General features: G+C 38.7%; 1 protein-coding gene across 1 annotated transcript in view; it reads right to left on the reverse strand.

Moving 5' to 3' along the window:
- Window positions 1-2285: 2285 nt before the first annotated feature.
- The window catches only part of pdlim4 (PDZ and LIM domain 4), a 43915-nt gene continuing 25764 nt past the window's right edge, over window positions 2286-20436 (reverse strand). Inside the window, exons 4-7 of the mRNA XM_056263531.1 lie at window positions 16496-16695; window positions 12854-13017; window positions 5607-5760; window positions 2286-2720 (exon numbers count right to left, since the gene is read on the reverse strand). Of these exons, the coding sequence (XP_056119506.1) occupies window positions 2516-2720; window positions 5607-5760; window positions 12854-13017; window positions 16496-16695 (723 nt within the window). The 3' untranslated portion in view covers window positions 2286-2515. The remainder of the gene's footprint in view (window positions 2721-5606; window positions 5761-12853; window positions 13018-16495; window positions 16696-20436) is intronic.

A 20436-nucleotide genomic window follows, 5' to 3' on the forward strand; every position in this document is an offset into this window, starting at 1 on the left:
AATTTGGGTGGATTTGTCCCATCCCCAATGTCACTTCAATTTCTTTTACGACATCGATCGATCTCCTCGGCTGTGAACCGATTTGTAAATGCGCCGTTATAATAGTATTGCGTCATGGAACAAGCGCACCTCGTTTTACGGATGATGTCATGTAAAAGACCAATCGGATGGAAACAAGATGGAGACAGCAAATTTTCCAATTTTTTTTTTACCACATATTCACTTTGTCGATAACAAAACAGCGAAAAAAAGTGGATGGAAACTTTTAGTTTTAGTTTAGTTAACAAAAGGCTATTTTTAGGGTCTGAATCGGGACATGACAACATCAAGCATGAAAGCATATTCTAGTACACCCCAAAAAACAAAATCAAAACTTCGTAAAAGGGGACATTAGGACTCCTTTAAATGGCTGTTTTTTGGCAAAGTGCATCGAAACCAATTGGGCTTGATTTGACCACTAAAACAATACATATAACCACAACACACCAGTGTCAGAACTTGGGATGCACATCCGTGACCCTAATGAGAAATTGTCTAAAAACTTAAAGAAGAAATAAATAGTTTAACCAGTGTTTCAAGAACTGACCCCAACACAATATTGGCCCAACGTTATCACATGGCTTCAGAAGACTTGCAGGCATATGGACGACTTTTATAATGCTTTAATGGCCCAACTGCATCTGTCTAGCATGAGCATTATTTCTGTGTTTTCCACGGAAGAAAGAGGGTTTGGAATGAGAATTAAGTCCTTGCTCAAAAAAAAAAAAAGATTTCCTTTTCTGTTTTTGCTGTTATTATGTTTAAAGATGATCTGTTAGCATTCAAATTATTTACAGAAGACTCTTAATACAACCAAACCCACACACACGTATATAGCATTCATTAGAAACTAGAAAAACAAACATTTCTCTTTTTGTTTTACAGAATTTACAAAAGCATCACCAGATAAAGAAAAGACAAAAAATAAAAGCACATCTACTTTATACTATTCTGGTTTTGTTTTACACGAAGAAGTCATCCACACAATTAAAAATAAAAATAATAATCTAGTTTAAATCACATAATGTACGCAGACACAAATGCTTGGCCATGTTTACATTACAAACATCAGTACTCGAGTCAGCTAGAAATGTCCGAATGTTTTCATGTGATAGCTTTAAAGACAGAAAACATGATGAATCTACTAAATAGGCGAAAGAAGACATTACATATTGGTGGTTCAGCAAGATCTCTTCAAACGGTTGCTTCACTACTGTACGATGGTAGTTGATGTGAATGTAAAGCTTTTTTTCTGAGAATGCCATGCGCGGTTGCAATAGAAATTGTGTTTTGATAGTTTTAGGAAAGCAATTACATGTCAAATCGCATTCACATACTTGCACATAGCATGTTTCAAGCTTCAAGGTCCCTGCACACTGAGTCCGAAATTTGCGTTAAAACGTTAAAAAATAAATACGACCTCACGTTGTGTCAATCACGCTTACACACCGCCTCCGAAACTTTCCTCCGTCATAAAAAATTTTCCAGCGTTTTTTGCATCCGTAGCAAGCCTTTTGAGAGGTGTTTTGACAGCTCAGAGCCACCGTACAAGCGAATGGAAAAACCCAGAACTGTTCAGGATCAGTTGGTAATTGGTGGTTCTTCTTATTAATATGAGCATCAAACTGAGCCACTGCGTCCTGAGGGAAACTAAAGCATCGGGATAATCCCGCAGCGAACTCTCCTTCCTCTCTATGCAATCTCAGGAGTGGGTGATGGACCCAATATTATTTCAATTTCAATTAAATTCACATTTATTTGTCGCAATACACATCGTTTCAAAGCAGCTTTACAGAAAGTGCACGAGTCCACGTTACAGTTTACAGTGATCTGTTATCAGAGGAAACTGTCTATTTCAGATCCTCACTGATTGAAACTACATTTTACGAATTTTTAGGATGACGAATACGCCAAAATCGGACTCGGTGTGCAAGGACCTTAAATCTGCTCAAAGGCAATAAAACTGATATTTTTCCATTCCTACAGACTCATTTTGTCCACATCAAGCCGGATGTGGCGGTGATGGAAGCTTGCTCGTCGAGAGAAAAACACACAGCTTGGCTTCTTAGCCAAAGAATAAACATACCGTCCCAAACTCTCTGAATAAATGAATACCGTTTCCATTTTCCACATGGCTTGAGACATTCTTCGTGGCCTTTTCGAGCACCTCGAGTTCACCACAGCGTTCAGAGAAGGGAACCGCTGGAATCTAGGTGAACAGATGTTCGTCTGGGCCATTCGGTTATCTTACATGTCAAACTTTCTTCTTAAAGCAGTAGCAGAATTGCTCTGTCAGATTGTTAGAACGGCTGCAGGGAGAAGTGGATTTCAGTACGAGGTTAGCGAACTACAGAACGTGAGTCCGGGATAAAGTCGAGCAGGAGCTGAAAGAAGAGCTTCAGGAGTTTGTTATTCTCATTTCCACTTTGCCTAGCTGAATCCTCAACGAAACCTGTGTGTGTGTGTGTGTGTGTGCTTAGACCAGCTCCACTTTGGAGTTGGGATAGACGGCCACCACGTCATAGCCCTCGGGAGGCTGGACACGAGCCTTGGCGTGAGTCTCACAGTACAGACTCTCATCGATGAAGAAATATCCTTTCTGCTTGAGATTCAGCCCACAGTCATCACACATGAAGCAGTCGGGGTGATACAGCTTGTCTCTGGCCTTCACAATCGTTCCCCTGTGTTAAAACAGTTAGAAGACACTTGTTAAATTACATTTATTGTTACTTTTATTGTCACTTCATTTAGTAATTGGGTCAATGGTCCAGGAGAGAGAAAAGGACAAATCTTTATACAAAAAAAGAAATTTACTATTTGTATTTATGTTGGTTTAGAAAAATGTTTTATGCTATGTTCAGCAAAAGGTTACATTTAAAGTCCCCCTGTAGTCAATTTTATCCCTTAAAACTCATCTTTGATCAGCAAAATTACATATTTAAGCGTGTTCTGTCTTCGTTCTTCACGCCTTAAAATATCTTGAATGTAACTCGACACCCTCGCCTCATTTAGTGTCCGCAGCCCGCCTCCACTCACTCCCTCAGCTCAGAGATCCACTGGTTGACGATCACACGTTGATCTGATTGGTTACAAGGTCGTTTGTGACGTCAGAAACACCAGCGATTTCAAACCGTGTGTTTGAGACTGTCTTTGGTTCACTGCAGTTTTAAGGAGGAAATACTTAGCAATGCTGTCGACTTATGAACTTACACATGATTAGTCTTAAAGCATATTAAAAACACCACATAGACACATAAACAACATTAAAAGCTGGACTTTCACCACAGGGGGACTTTAATAACTTTCAACTAACTATGACAAATGCTAAAGAATTACGAATTAAGTAATAATCACAACATCAACGTGTCTGAGATGTGCGTAACTGTCTTATTTTACTTTCAACAAGCATTAATTACTCAAGTGTTACCTAGTCACTCTTTAGGAACTACTAGTGATCTGGACTATTATTTTAAAGTGAAAAACATCTAAAGTTTTTGAACAAATTTTGTACATAGACTACTTTAAAAGAGAAAAGGCTTGTATGATAAAAATGGTGGTCAACAACTGCTAAAGTAGGATTAGCAGGTAATGTTTAGTCAAACAATAAATTCCTTTCATAAATGGGCTGAAACAAAAAATCTGAAATGACATGACCCAACCATGATATAACACAGAAAGCACAAATGTCTTTTATGCAACCCTGACGGCTGATTGGACAATCTCTTATCACTAATTCACTTCCTATTATAAATCTCTATGAACAGGTACATATTTGAAGGCTATAATATCTATAAACAGCGTTTACAATGGGCGCATTGTTTCCTTCTTCTGTGGAACTGTTCTTATCACATGACATCACGGTTTACTCATGTTCCTGTGGGAAAGTGCCAACAGCAGAAGAGTGACTTGCAGCATTATCATTATCGGGAACACCTGTGCCACATGTTCCAGCAGGCCTGGCTTCATTTAACAATCAGCTATTCAATGAACATGTCACTGTTAAAGTCATTCATTTACTGCGAGACACGACTTACAGGCTCATGTTTATAGATGATAAACCACACTAAGTCTATTCAATACTATCTAGTGTCTAGATGTTCATTTAGGGGTGATTCTCAGCAAATATTGCTGTATATTTCAACATTCAGGTTGATTATGATTTCACTTTTTTAACTTTAGTTAGTGTGTAATGCTGCTGTTTGAGCACAAACAACATCTGCAAAGTTACGACGCTCAGATATTTTCTTTTACAGAAATCGATTTTTAAGGACTACAACAAACGGACTACAACGAGCTACTTCCTGGGTTGGTGACATCACTAACCCTAAAGTTCAGTAGCCCCGCCCACTGATTCCAGCACGACAAGTAGTGGGTAAATAACAGACGAGACGCTAACACTGGATCCAGCAACTAAGCGATAAATATGCCTTTGAAGAGTGCAACATGTTGTGCAGTGCCAGCTTGTGGATTTGCAGAGAGACTGAAATTTAAAAACGATGCTGTGGCTTCTTCTATATTGAATCCGACAGGAACGACGCAACACACTTTTGCGAGTAAAAAAGATTTTACTGTGTCACTATTGCTTTGTTACAGATCGTTTGTCTAACACAGGGGTGGGGAACGTTGATCCTGGAGGGTCATTGTCCTGCAGAGTTTAGCTCCAACCCTAATTAAACACACCTGAAGCTAATCAAGGTCTTCAGGATTGCTAAAGTTACAGGCAGGTGAGTGTTTTTTCAGGGTTGGAGCTAAACTCTGCAGGACCATGGCCCTCCAGGATCAACGTTCCCCACCCCTGGTCTAACATCACAAGTGACCAGTGATTTCTGCAGATTCATGAAGACCTACAGTCAGATGTTTTTGTCTCAAAATTGTGTTTTTATCAGTAAATCAAATCAGTGACTAAATGGTGATCTTCACATTGTTTCTTTTAGAAGGATGAACATAATCTGTTATTTAAACTGTGATTAAATTATATATTTAAAGAACGCTCCCTTTACAATCGCTGGAGCTGTAAATCAAACAGAGCAAGTTAATCCCCAGACAACAACAAGGAATCCACTTGTACCGGATGTGGGCCGGATCTGGGCCACAGTGTTGCTGTCTGGGTCAGTGACTGAATTCTGGGCTCTCGCCAAAACTCCTGTTATAATCAACGAACCTCTTATTTACATTGATAGTTATGATGAAAGCATTTGTTAGTGTGCAGAAATCGAGTTACAATGACGAGATCTCTTTCATGCCACGATCTAAATATAATGCTATAATCAACACTTTTCACGAACTCTAATTGTAAAAATGTGCTAAAAGTTCCACATGTAATACTCATTTAATATGCAAATCTGTCAGCCAATCACAGCAGTGGGCGTTTACACTTAAGTCTCACAGAGACACGCCCCTTAAAACAGAGCGTTTAAACCGAAGGCTAAAATCAGGGTAGGAAAATGTTCTTTTCGTTTCTAAATTATGACAATTTTTGATTTACAAATCATACTAACATTATAAATGCACCCCTGTAAACATTATAAAAGCTCATGCCCCCATAAGCAGCAATAGATGGCACTTACACAATGCCGTTCCCGCAGCGTGTGCACTGAGGCAGCTTCTGTAGGCCGGCCATGGGCGCCAGAGGAGCCGTGATGGGGCTGCCCAGCTTCGGGACGGGGGATTTAACCGGGGAGCGCAAGCCTCGAACCCCATGCCTGTCCACCGGTGAGACCCCTGCAAAGAAAAGAAACTGCAGTCAAGGGCACAGAATATGATACAGTGATCAACTATTAGGGCGGTCACTTTACGTTCGAAAATCGATTGCACAATCGATCGGACCAACCAACACAAGTTTCGAAAACGAAAATAGGGAATCGATTTTAGCGGCCTTTTTTTCTTTCTTTTTTTTTACCGAAAATGTGTTTTAGGTGGACAGATCAATACAGGACACAGAACATGTAGGATGCTGGAAAATAACAATGTCTTTTCTATTCACCAAATGCTTTTTAATATTCGCTATTACTTCAATGCAAGTGAACAACCGCGCCGTTATTTGTTGCGTAGTGACGTGTGTGTTCAAGTAAGCCAGAAATGCGCAGATTCTGCAATACGCTGTATTTAATATATCATGAGGATCACGAGTTGCGTATTTGCACTAAATCCGCACAGATTTGTCTTACACGAACTTCCCCAGCAAAGTGAGTAAACACAGAAACACCAGATTGGCTCGTGATTCGACAGCGTTTCCCGCCAAAGTTCATTTTTACCCGCGTTTGGCGTGTCGAGGGTGTTAATCTCAATCCCTGAATGTTGCGCTCCTGTTTGTCATTGTGCTGAAACTTAACGCCAGTAAATCATCAGAAATATCGCTGACTTGTGATTCGTGTTATTTACAAGAACTAAGCTTTGCAACAAAAGCAGATCAAAGTGCATGAAGTAACCAAAGCTCCTCTAGTGTGTGACACGGTCCTGCCTAGATCATGAAGTTGCCGATACTATGATTTAAAACTTTTTAATTCATTCACCAAAAAGGTTACCATTCTTATGCAAAATGATGGCAACAACACAGTGTTGTTTTGTGTGATATGAGTGAGTCATTGATTCATTCAATTAACCCAGGTGTCCAATCCTACAGACCGTAGTCAGGTTATGCCATTTTGAATTTGAAGGATTAGTTCACTTCAGAATGAACAATTTCTGATCATTTACTCACTCCTTATGTCGTCCAAGATGTTCATGTCTTTCTTACTTCAGTCGAAAATAAATGTATTACTTTTTAACCACAAATGCCCGTCTTGCACTTCCACGACTTCACGCATTACGTAATCACGTTGAAAGGTCATGCGTGACGTAGGCGTAAAATGTAGGTTAGGGCGAAACACTCCATCTCATTTTCTCCTCCAACTTCAAAATCGTTCAACATCGTTGTTTGACCTTTTGTTTATTTAATATTTTTGTAAATGGCGTTTCACTTAGTCTTTGCACATTGGCTTTGTAAACACTAGGTCTGTACTTCCGCCTACGTCCCGCTTGACCTTTCATCGTGATGACGTAATGTGTGGCGCATCACAGCTAGTGCAAGACCAGCATTAGTGGATTAAAAGTATATAAATGTTTATTGTGTTATAAATGTCCGCTGGTTTGTCTAGATCAGACTCTTATTCCTCGGCTGGATCGTGTCGAGACTTTGAAGCTGCACTGAAACTCACATCTGGACCTTCGACCCGTTGGACCCCATTGAAGTCACTATATGGAGAAACATCCTGGAGTGTGTTCCTCAAAAACCTTCATTTCTTTTCCACTGAAGAAAGAAAGACATGAACATCTTGGATGACGTGCGGGAGGAGAGTAAATTATCAGGAGATTTTAATTCTGAAGTGAACTAATCCTTTAACGCGGATGAAAACGAGGCTGTGAGGGATAGACTTACAGTCTTTACAATGCCACACACAGTATAAAGGTCCTCGATCACACAATTTTTACAACGTACAACTTTTCAAACCGTTTTAGCGAGTTTTTGTCAAGAAACTGAACAATTGGTATGTTGTCAAATAACAGTACAATCCATTGAATGCACTGAACTTCTATCCCTCACGCAGGGGTGTCGAACTCAGGCTATGTTCAGACTGATTTTATCCAGATTCGTTTTTGAAAGTCTAGACAGCAAAAAAACAAAAAAATTCAGATTTTTCCTAATTTGATTGAAACCACATTAAGAGGTGGTCTCTGATCTGAAATGCAGTTCCAATCAAATTTTGACAGATGCATCTCACATTGTCGGATTTCAAATTGTCTTTTGCATCACTCTTAAAGCAACATACAATGATAACGTCAAACCAGAGGCAGAAATGCCAGAAGTATTCGTCCGGTATTCAAACGGTGTGAGTTTTTCTTGTGCGATGTAAGAGTTCTGCACCGTGAATTTAGAGAGCGAAATGATGTAGCTTCATTTCTCCTGCATCTGCTTTGAAAGCCTCGTCACATACGTGGGTAGGCCTACGTCCTTACCAAAGCAACCCATGTTGGTTATGTATGGACAGACACACATTTTATTTGTTCACTTGAAATGAATAGTGCAGACAGTCTGCCTGAAAAGATCTGATTTGAGAAAAAGTCTGATTGGCCAGCAGTGTGAACATCAGTTACTGGAGTCCACCTTCCAACAGAGTTTACCTCCAACCCTAATGAAACACACCTGAACCAACTAATCATGGTGTGTGTGTGTCTCTCGCACCTGAACCAACACATCAAGGTCTTCAGGATCACTGGAAACATAGCTGCATTTCTGGACATGCTTATTGGCTCATTAGGTGTGTGTGTGTGTGTGTGTGTGTGTGTGCATGTGTGTGTATGTGTGTGGGCTACTTCGGATGTGAGTCTTGCGTCATCAACCCGGAGCTAAAGTTTAAGTCAGTTTGATTGACAGTCAGGCTCGACTGGTTACCAGCTAAAAATAACAATTTGGTCAAGAATTGAACATCACCAATCAAAAACAAAATGTTTAATGGTAATCTTTTTAAAAAAATTTTTTTTTAGTTTACACTGAAATCATTGATGTTTTACAAGAGAAATCACAGACAATTTTGTGATTCGGTTTATGACTCATTCATTTCTACTGTATCCACAAAGCATGATTGACAGTCGTACAACAAGCCATTAAACGACGTCACTGATGTGATTATCAAGGCACACATGATCCAGTTTAACCGCTACGCTTTCTGGAGGGTGACATCACAGTGTGCAAACTTAAAATTGCAAAACTCCAAAACAATAAGCTATAAATAGTTTCTTAATTTCATCTTAGTCCAGGATAAGTCGTAGTGTTGTGCACATTTTACTACCAAGTTGCTTGCAATGCTCAAAATAAAATCTCTAACACAAAAAAGCCTTGCTGTAGTTCAAACAGAAGAGCATGTAGCGCTTGCAACGCCGGTGTCATGGGCTCGATCCCAGGGAAAAGAAAAAACTGCTTTGAATGCTATTTAAAGTTGCTTTGGGATATGCCGGGACAAAATGCATCTAAAATGAACATAGAGAATGGGGGATTACAAAAGAAGATTGAAACCTCAGAAAAAGGCACTCATAATAAGAATATTTTTGCATGAAATCCACTTTCCCACAGTGTTTTTTCACCTGCCTGTAACTCTCCATTAATTCAGAAGACCTTGATGATCTTGTTGAGGTGTGTTTGACCAGGGTTGCAGCACTGATCTCGAGAAGCAGACTTGACCACACCTGACCTAAATAATGTTTCATAATCGTTTAATTGTGGCTTCCTATTACCGGATTCCCAAAGTTAATGGTTGTTCTTCTTTTCTCCAAAACTTCCCCACTAACTCAGTCTTTCCACTTTCTGCATTAAATTATGCTGTTCCACTAATTCACTCACAAACCTATTCATCAGAGTTAAAGGGATACTCCACTTTTTTTGGAAATAGGCTCATTTTACAACTCCCCCAGAGGTAAACTGTTGAGTTTTACCGTTTTTGAATCCATTCAGCCGATCTCCGGTTCTGGCGGTACCATTTTTAGCATAGCTTAGCACACATCATTGAAGTGGACAATTAGCATTTCTAAAAAAAAAAAAATGACCAAAGTGTTTCGATATTTTTCCTATTTAAAACTTGACTCTTCTGTAGTTACATCGTGCACTAAGACCGACGGAAAATGTAAAGTTGCGATTTTCTAGGCTGATATGGCTAGGAACTATACTCTCATTCCTGTGTAATAATCAAGAAACTTCACTGCCGTACCATGAGTGCAGCAGGCGTAATGATATGACGCAGCGCCTGAAAATAGGCCACCTTCCTTCAACACAACGGAACTATTTTCAGGCGCTGCGTCATATCATTACGCCTGCTGCACTCATGGTACGGCAGTGAAGTTTCTTGATTACTACGCAAGTTTCTTGATTACTACGGTCTTAGTGCACGATGTAACTACAGAAGAGTCAAGTTTTAAATAGGAAAAATATCGAAACACTTTGGTCTTTTTTTTTTTAGAAATGCTAATGGTCTTGTCCACTTCAATGATGTATGCTAAGCTATGCTAAAAGTGGTACCGCCAGAACCGGAGATCGGCTGAATGGATTCAAAAACGGTAAAACTCAACAGTTTAACTCTGGGGGAGTTGTAAAATGAGCCTATTTCCAAAAAAAGTGGAGTATCCCTTTAAATTCATTCTTTAACTCTTTCCCCGCCATTGACAGAATCTTCCGTTATTTTCGAGACAACGTTTCATTTAGGGCTTTCCGTGTTTTCACTGTTATACGGTAGGGGGCTCCATAGCGCTATTACTCATCTTCTGAAAGAGCACTGAATCTCCTGATCAAAACACAAGCGAAAAAGAAGCAGAAACAAGCGATCTTATATGTAAGCATATGCATAACGCGATCATCAACATTAAAGGAGAACTCCGGCGCAAAATGAACCTTTGGTTCGTAGATCGACTGGTAAAGGCTGTTTTTCAAAGATGGCTTCTGCCTGTATACGCAAAGTTGACTGTATGTATAAAATATCTTCTTATTAAACTGTCTGGACACTGACAAAGTTCTCAATGCTTCGGTTTGAAGGTAGGGACCCTCATTATGCTACCGTGTTAGTGTGGGGCTATTTTGAGCCTTGTTAGTGGTATTAACAAGTGATTTTCATTTGTCATTGATCTATGCCCAATATACTAGCGTTATACTAGCTTTATAGGCTAAACTGTTTTTAGAGATAAAACTATTTACATTCGATAATCATGAAAACAAATCTCAGATAACGGTTGACTAGGTAACAATGTGTAATTAGACCAATGGTTCATTTTGCGCCGGAGTTCTCCTTTAAACATATAAATCAAGACTGGCTAATGTTACTGAATGAAATGTCGACCCAGGACGAGCTTCAGGACTGTGAAGCTTTGAGGTGTTGACGGACTCGGCCTACTTCATCTGTGTTTTGATCATCCTTCTGAATCCCATCTGGATGTAGCCTAGTCTTTGACAAAAATGTGATTTTTTTTCAGCTTTTTACTCAAAATGTCTTTTTCTAATGAAACTTACATTCAAGTGTTCATAAAAAAGAATGCATGAAGCTAGAATAAAACAGTTTTTTGTTGTTGTTTAAAAGCAGAGGATATGTTATTTTGATGTATTGCATCCTCAGATATTCATACAACAAAATATTCTTGGGGCCATGAAACCTTTGTGAAAATTATTTAAAAAAATAATAATTCTGGCATGGAAAGAGTTAAAAATTCTCATTTTGTGTCCAATGGCAGCAGAGTACACGCTCTGAGCGACTTGAGGAGGATAAAGTATTGACAGAATTGTAACTTTTGGGCTAACTATTGCTTTGAACGGCTACATCTGACTTTCCAAGACGCCTTGTTTAGCCCAAAACAAAAAAAAATCTCCCAGAGTAAGCGCTTCACAGCTGTCCCTGGAACAAGAGATGGCTAGAATTAATGTCCTTCACACTTCAATCCCAGGTCAGACGCTATTCTCCACGCAGACGTAGCTGAAAATCCCGTGTGTGTGTGTGTGTGTGTGTTAGCTTCAGGGCATGGTTGGGACAGAGTATGGAGCACAGCTGCCAAGGCCTCCTCCTATCTTCTGTTTCACGCTGAACGAGGAAACATCCGGATAAAATAATATGTGTAACTGTCTCAATGGTGCCCGCCTCAGCCATCTGACTGTTGTTGTGCCAAAGTGAGATCATTAACTTATTCCTTATTCCCAAGAACTGCTGGGACAGGTTACTACTCCAAACCTGTCAACGAATACCACTAATTACACACTAAAACACTTGATCCCTGATCCCTGTGGCTCCATGGGGATCTAATTCAGTGTGCGAGAGATGGCGAAGGCGTAAGTATAGCATGCTCTAGAAGCTTCTCCGTGGGATCTGGCTTAGACAAAACACATTTTTGGGCTTATATGACATAAAGCACAACATTTTTTGGGAGCTTTACGCCTCCAAGAGACGAGAGAGCAATCTGTCCCCAAAAAAAGTGCTTTTGCTGGATACATTTTTCAATAGCGAGACAATTTTCAAAATAGTGTAGCATTTCTAATTAACAAGTAAATAGCGATGTATTGTAATAAAAAACACTGCATCATTCTTATGTTATTGTTTCCACTGAACATACTGAGGCGATAATCATTGTATTATCGGTTTGATCACACACAAAATTACAATACAGGACATTATCGATAATTAACAATTCCAGAATACATTCTGAACACGGCCTGACATTCACTTTTCTGCTCATCAGCCGCTGTGGATAGTGGTTTTCCAAAGTTACAGCCACTCAGCATTTTCACTGCCCACAATTTTGACATCCACACCATGGGGGAAAAACTGTCATATAGATATTTTTAATATTATCTCCTAATTTGGCATCAGGAATATTAGGCTACTGTCACTTTAAGACAAAATGCACAGATCCAATATACTGTTACACATGTGTTTTCTTTCACAACCGTTTACGTTCACATAAAACATTACGTGAATACTTCCCAAGACTGGCATTTTGTCATTATTTTGTGTGTATTTGACGGTTTAAGCACAATAAGCAGCAATTTTTTAGTACTGAGAGGCGGCTTTAAGTGCCACACTTTGGGTTTGAGCTCAAAATCTGCGGGAATGAGTAAAATTATGCGCAATACGTTTTTGACAACACTACACTATTTCAGATGCCTTTTTAAAAAACTACAATTAAAAACTTTATAAAATTCAACCTGCCAAACTGGCTAATAGGAGTGAGTGCGTTACACGCCACTGCTGAAATAAACCCGCATTCGTCAAGCCTGATTCTGAGAGAGAAATAATTAAATAAGACTGACCCCCATCCTCAGCTTCCAGGATTCCCTGCAGGTATTTAAAGGAGCCAGATTGTTTGGGAGCGGACACAGGTTCCTCGGGGTCCTGAAGCATCCTGTAGACGTCCGACTGCGGGTCGAAACCATTGCGGTTGCCTGATGAATTCATTGGTGGTTCAGGGCTGAAACTGAAAGGAAAACATATCCAGATCTCGTACATAAACATCGGCTATTGCCATGTGTTTTCATACTGAACTAAACACTTTCTCAGTGCATCACGTTATTTATAAAAGCTTCAGTACATCTCTAAAGGAATGGAAGCCAAAGTAATTGGTTTAAAATTCAAATGCAACACATTTGTTACAAATATTCAGATACACACATACACTACCAGTCAAAAGATTGGACACAGTAAAGCTGAATCTTGTAATAAACCTGCAGTTGTTAATGCTGGAAATAATTTATTACTTAGAATTCTTTTATCACAGTTTAACAGCAATTGTTATGCATGTGTTTTTACTATCTTTAAATTAAAATGTGTGAAATAATATATATAATTAAGGGTGCTCAAATTGATCGGGCGCCGGTTATTGGTCCATAATAGCTTTATAAAGTTTGACCGGTGGTGGCAGTTCTACCGGGTGTCTGAAAAGGACAATAAATCTGCAACATTTTTGGTGATATTGCAACGACAGCAAACCTAGAGCAATGATAGCAAGAAACTAGAGCGGTGCGATTGTAGAGCATTTCTGTCCTTCACAGTGGTGCGATTTCATTCCTCCCTAGAAGCACAAACTTAACGTCCAAATCAGCTAGATCAGAGATCAAACGGCTTTCTGTGCGTGCGCTACGGGAAGGAGTGAAACACGGATGAGTAAAGTGAACTTTAAGCTTCGGGTTTGCGCCTTAACGGTAATACCCAGTTTGTTTGGTAACGCTTTACTTGAAGGGGTGTGCATAAGACTGACACGACACCTTCATAGTCATGACATGACACATGTCATAAATATGAAGGAGGTTTTATGCATGTTTATGACAACTGTCAATAAGTGTAATTCATGAAATTTTTAATGCAAATATGACATTGTTTGAGATGTCTTTGTTATGACAACTTGACATAAACCATAACATCATAACCTGTCAGTGCTTTGCCATGACAACTTGACAACATAAATATGTCATAAACATGACATAGCAGATTAATGATCAAACTTAAGAAACTTTATGGGTTAGCTTTACATTAAACTGTCAGGTGGTTTTGACATTGGCTGTCATGAGGCCATTATAACATTTTAATGACAAATTCAATGTGTACCACTGTAGTTGAGGTCAAGAAAAATATTCAGGACACAGTTATAATGCCTCATGACAGCCAATGTCAAAACCACCTGACAGTTTAATGTAATGTTAACCCATAAAGCTAAGTGCTTTCTTAAGTTTGATAATTAATCTGCTATGTCATGTTTATGACATATTTATGACAGGTTATGATGTATTGGTTTATGTCGTCAAGTTGTCATAACAAAGACATCTCAAACAAAATGTCATAATTGAGCGGATGACACTTAATGACAGTTGTCATAAACATGCATAAACCCTCCTTCATATTCATGACATGTGTCCTGTCATGATTATGAAGGTGTCATGTCAGTCTTATGCACACCCCTTCAAGTAAAGTGTTACCAACTGTTCAAAAACTGGTGAAAATGCCCTGCTTGGTGAGTATTTGCTTAAAAACCCTCGGTTGTATTAAGTGAACATAAACATTAGGGAAATAGGTCGCACGTGTATCAGTATATTGGATCCGTGCATTCAGCTCTTAAAGTGACGGCAGCCTCATATTCCTGCTGCCGTCCGTGTTATTAATGTTAATCAGACAAGAAAAGACAAAGAGAAAATAACTCACTGCTCTTTAGTAGGTTTAATCTATATTGTGAAGACTATGCAATGTTGTTTTACATTTGATTACTTTCTGTTGATAAAGACTGCAATTTGTTAAGCTTTGAGCTGTTCCTAATCACCTCATCAGTGGAATATGTTGCTTGTCAATGAATTAAGAGTTGTCAATTCATGATACTTTCTCATCTCTTAATTTATTCATACTTGAATACATTGTTGTTAAAAATAGTGTGCCTATTATTTATTTCAGTATCGGCGATCAATATCGGCCAATACTGCTTACAGTGAACGTACAGTAATCGTGATCGGCCCCAGAAATCACCATTACTACTAATAAAGAATGAGTGTCCAAACAAGTTTGACTGTTGTTATGAGTTAAGATCTTTGAAGGAACCGATTCCCCCCAAGTACACGTTAGATACTTTGATGGATTTCCTTGTTGGAAGTTTCCATGAGAGTGATCAGTGTTATGACAACTTCTACCTTACATATGCAGGAATTCATAAACAGCGTATTTGTCCTTTTCAGAGTAAACGGCAAGCAACCAAACGGTTCTCGATCACCCTTATCTTACATCCAAATACACTAGTGCAAATATCAGTGCGGCAGATGTTCCCTGAAAACGGTTCACTTCTTCCAGTCCCGCGCTTCGCTGAACTCATGAACTCAATTGGACATAACAATATGCCTGAAGAGCTGTAGCATATTTCAGCCTGAGATGTTTATTGTTGTGTGCAAGTGCTCTGAGTGAAGACAGGACCTGCACTGTTGATGTCCGACATGGGAAAGATCCCCAAGATCGCTTCCTTGATAAATCACTACGTTTCTCACAGCCTTGTGAGGATCATAAATATGCGTTTCTGGCACCACTGCAGAAACTGCGGTGTGGTTTGTGTTGGCTAGAGTTTAGCTGTGTACAGTTAACATGAATTTAGATCTGACCCTATTTACCTTGCGTTCCTGGTCTGATTGTTATTCCAAAGAAAAATGCATTGGGCCCTATCACACACCTGGTGCAATGCAGCGCCAGGCGCAACGCAAGTGTTTTTTGCTAGTTTCAGCCTGGCGCAGTTTTCATTTTCACGTCCTGCGCCACATTGTTTAAATAGCGAATGCATTTGTGCCCTGTTCACCCATGGGCTGCTGGTCTGAGAACGAGGTGTGTGTTCAGACGCATTGTTGGAGCGTTGCTATTTTGAGGAACTGAAATAGACTGAGGCATTGACCAACTGAAACCTGGTCTAAAGTCAATGGAGCAGTATTTTTTTGTTATTTAAAGAGTGCGTTAGTGATGTGAGGTCCACAACGCACGTACACTCTGCTTATTACACACACAGGGACGAGAAGCAGCACACAAACATGCCAAATATTACAAATAAAAGATAAAACGTAGATGGTCTTCTTGCACGCTTTAACCTCGCGCACGAGCAGATCTGTTTCCTCGCTAGAGAAGCGTTCAGTTTTTCCGCTTGTAAACTCCTCCATGGCGCGAGCACAACTGGCTTTTAAAGGCAATGGGAGATGAGGCTCTGTTTTTTTGTTTGTTTTTGCACGTTGCGCCCAAAACACAGCCATTACTCATTAAGAGATTAGGGATGACCCTTTTAGACCATGCGCCGGGAGCGCCGACCATTTTCCCCGTCGTTAAACTAGCAAAAGGGGATTCGGACACAACCTAAGTGCACTTTAGACCATGAGCTTAGATCCTTAAAATAGGGCCCATTTAGCTATTCCTGTGCATGTGTGAACAACTGTAAAATGTCCCACCTGTGAGGAGAGCCCAGGCTGAGGCCTGCCATCTGCTTTGGCAGGGCACCATTGCCGTTGTTGTGCGAATACAGTCCGGCTGGACTGTTGTACGTTGGTCTTGAGTTGCCGTTATTGTGGGACACACCGCCTGTGATGGGACTCTTGGGCGATGGACTCTTCGGAGTGGGGCTATAGCCACTGCTGATTGGTCGAAAGGTCTGTAAAAAAAAAGGGGGAAAAAAAGTAGTTTTTGATTGTAAGCTGGGGGTGTAACGATACCCTCATCTCACGATTCAATACATATCAGGATACGATATTATTGCGATACTCCAAGACGTATGATATAAGGTTAACAAAAAATGTTCTGTTGATTAAAATGCTAAATTTGAAATTCCATTGTGTGTGTAAATGAATAGTCTTGGACTCGGTGCTGAAACCCAAAGCACAGGACAATAGAGACACCAGAATAACAATATTCATGATTCTGAAGCTGAAAATACTGAATTATTTTAATTTAGATGAATATGCTTGTGCTGTCACTGACTAGATATATTTAAAATAATGTAGGACACTTTTACTGGTAACATCAGACATCTGGCATTATCAGGACCACAAATATTCCCCCATTACATTATTAACATTATATTCCACATTATATATAGTAGTTTAATGTCTGACACAAACTCTAAAAACGTGGATTTTTTCTCTACACAGTAATTTTTGTTTTGGGTGAACTATACACAATATTGTCACTATCCAAGATACATGTTGCATTTTCTTATTGCTATATTGTGACACGATATATTGTTACACCCCTTATGGAGTTATTATCCTGTCAAATGTCGAGAGCGCATTATTGTAGCGCGAAAGAACATTAATATAATGCGCTCGGCACATTATATTCCGCGCGTGCGCAGAGAGATTCACGCTCGGCACATTATATTCCGCGCGCGAGCAGAGAGATTCACGCTCGGCACATTATATTCCGCGCGTGCGCAGAGAGATTCACGCTCGGCACATTATATTCCGCGCGCGAGCAGAGAGATTCGCGCTCGCGCATTATATTAATGTACTTTCGCGCTACAATAATGCGCTCTCGACATTTGACAGGATAATAACTCCATAACCCCTATGGTAATACCATCCAAATCTCTTCACAAAAAAACATACTCGAAGCAAATTATTCACTGTTTCAACTAAGAGCTAATATAATCTGAATTGTGATGACTGTATGATTGGAACATAAAACAGCCTTTGACAGGTTTACAGATCTGACATGCACTCAATAAACAGCTTACTCAGAAAATATGTAAATATTTACTGTTGCAGACAAACTCCCATCATTTGCCTCTGGTCAGCGCAGCTTTTGATTATAAGTTAGCAGCCATTTAATGACATCAGCAGTCCTTTAAGGCAACTTATTTGTGTTATTGGAGTGGAGACATCTTTTTTTGTTGTTGTTTTGTTAAACGGTTTGTCTGAAGCATCGTATTTGGGGACTAATTCTGAGAAAAGAAGAAACTTCATTTAATATCAATGGCTGACAAATTTAAAACTCGGCATGTCAGAAATTACTGGCAATAAATCTACATTAAGTTCAAACAAAAGTTCATTAAATAATAATTATGGTGACAATTCTGAAGGAACGGTAGCAAATTAGTCAAAACTTTGCAAATGTGTTGTTCAATCTATTATTATACAAAACAACTGATCACAAAAAAACAGTGAAACTGAATGCACCAATGTTTTATAATACGCAATGCCAGGCAACATTTCCATATAAATATTAAGACACCATTTTGGGAGGGATGTAGTTTTGATATCATAGTCAAAATGTGCAATAATTAAGTCTCTTCGGCTTAGCAAGGCTGCATTTATCCAATCAAAAATACAGTAAAAACTTATGAAAGCATACGGGTAGCAATATTTAATTTGAAATGTAATATGCAAAATGACAATGCATTTTTTTGACATTTTCCATTATATTTGTGCAACGTTGGTGCAAAATGAAAATGAAAAATCTATTATATAATTTACATTTGCCATCTCATTCACTAGTTTTAATATGTAAATTGAATACATATTTTAACGCTTTATAATTTGCAAAATTAAAATGGAAATGTATTACAGAAATGATAAAATGTTCAACCAAAATCTGTAGCAAAATGATCATGTAAAATGTCAGATCTAATAAATGTAGCAAAATTCAACATGCAAATTGAGAATGCATTCCGAGCCGATCATGTCACGATCACGATGAATTATCATTTTTATTTTGCACCAAACATTGCACAAATGGAAAATGTAAATTTAACTACAGATATGCATTGCCATTTTACATATTGCATTTCAAATTGAATATTGCAACCCATATGCTTCCATAAAAACTGTAATATTGTGAAATATTATTACAATTTAAAATAACTTTTCTATATTTGATTATATTTTAAAATGTAATTTATTCCTGTGATCAAAGCTGAGTTTTCAGCATCACTACTCCAGTCTTCAGTGTCACATGATCCTTCAGAAATCACTCTAATATGAGGATTTGCTGTTTAAGAAACATTTATTCTCGGGAGTTGATACCAAAATGTGTGGCTTATCTTACTGTGTTCCAAGAAAAAATAACCGCATATTGGTTTGGAACGACCCGAGGGAGAATAAATACCGGCAGTATTTTCATAGATGGTGGAGGAATACGTTCACATAAGTCAAACTGTGCCATCTAAGCAGTGCTCTGTGCTTCAGTCCCACAGCAGGAGGCAGGAGGATTCGTCTGTTTTCTGTTGTTTTTAGCCTTATGACCAGGAAAAATATCTCATATCAATCTTTATTACATTTCAGAAAGTCGGTATGGACAGCAAGACAAGCGTTTTATTGCATTTCTCATCTTTGAGTGGACAGAAGCCAGCTGTTCTCCTCATTTAAAACAACGTGCGAGATAATGGGTTTGATAGGTTCATATCATTTATCTTTTTTTCTCTTCAGTTCTACACATAATGTTAAAAACAGAATTCTTTGCACCAGTATCTTTGTAAATGCCCTCATTGAAAATTAAATTATAAACAGAACATGAACTGTAGTTCTCTTTATATATACAGGGGAAAACTGTAATACACTATATACTTACATTTCATGCAATTTTACAGTAAAACACAGTTAAATGCACCATTTTTAGAAATAAAAAAGATATTTTAGAAATATAATGTGCAGTGAAAAGCTGACATTCCCAGAATAGCTTGTGTGACATCACATTTGATGCTTTTTCTTCTAAGCTTTTTGATCAGTAATGCACATTATGTATGTTTTTATTGCATTATTTTATTGTCATGTGTGTTACCATGATGGTGTTTTGTGTTATTTTGTGGATCTTCTACCTTCGCTTTGATTCAACCACTAGCTGATTACTACTGAAACTAATAGAAACATTATGTTACGTTACAGTTATGGTTATCTAAAGCATATAATAATGATAATATTTAGAAATAACGTCTGTTCTGACCTTTGCTGGAAAGGAAACGTAGATGCATGCTCCTTTAGTTCACATGTCTGCCACAAATGGGTGTAACTGCAATAAAAATGGCAGATTTACTAGTCTACACATCTGGTGTATAGCTTATAAAAGTGCCAGTTTTGTAGTCTTACATTGAAAACCGCTCATTTGTACCTCTCTACCCTTTTTAAACATACAATTTCACTATAAGCTTAGATTTTTGTTATTTAATAAATCTGGATAAGGCTCATGTCTCATTAAATTGATTTATTTAACCTATTCTGCAGAACAGTGAATCTAGAGGATCACTGAAATAGGAGGAGTGGTTGAAACAGACTCTCCTTTTACACGCTGCGTTTATCATACTTCTCATACCAGGGGAAATATTACAAGACACCCTTATCAGGCGACTATCCAACACACTTTAAAAGCAGTTTGGTTCTTAAGAAGTTCTGAATGGGTCAGA

This window comes from Rhinichthys klamathensis, unplaced genomic scaffold, assembly GCF_029890125.1.
Source record: "Rhinichthys klamathensis goyatoka isolate OS25496 unplaced genomic scaffold, OSU_Roscu_1.1 h1tg000207l_1, whole genome shotgun sequence".
Classification (NCBI taxonomy): Eukaryota; Metazoa; Chordata; class Actinopteri; order Cypriniformes; family Leuciscidae; genus Rhinichthys; species Rhinichthys klamathensis.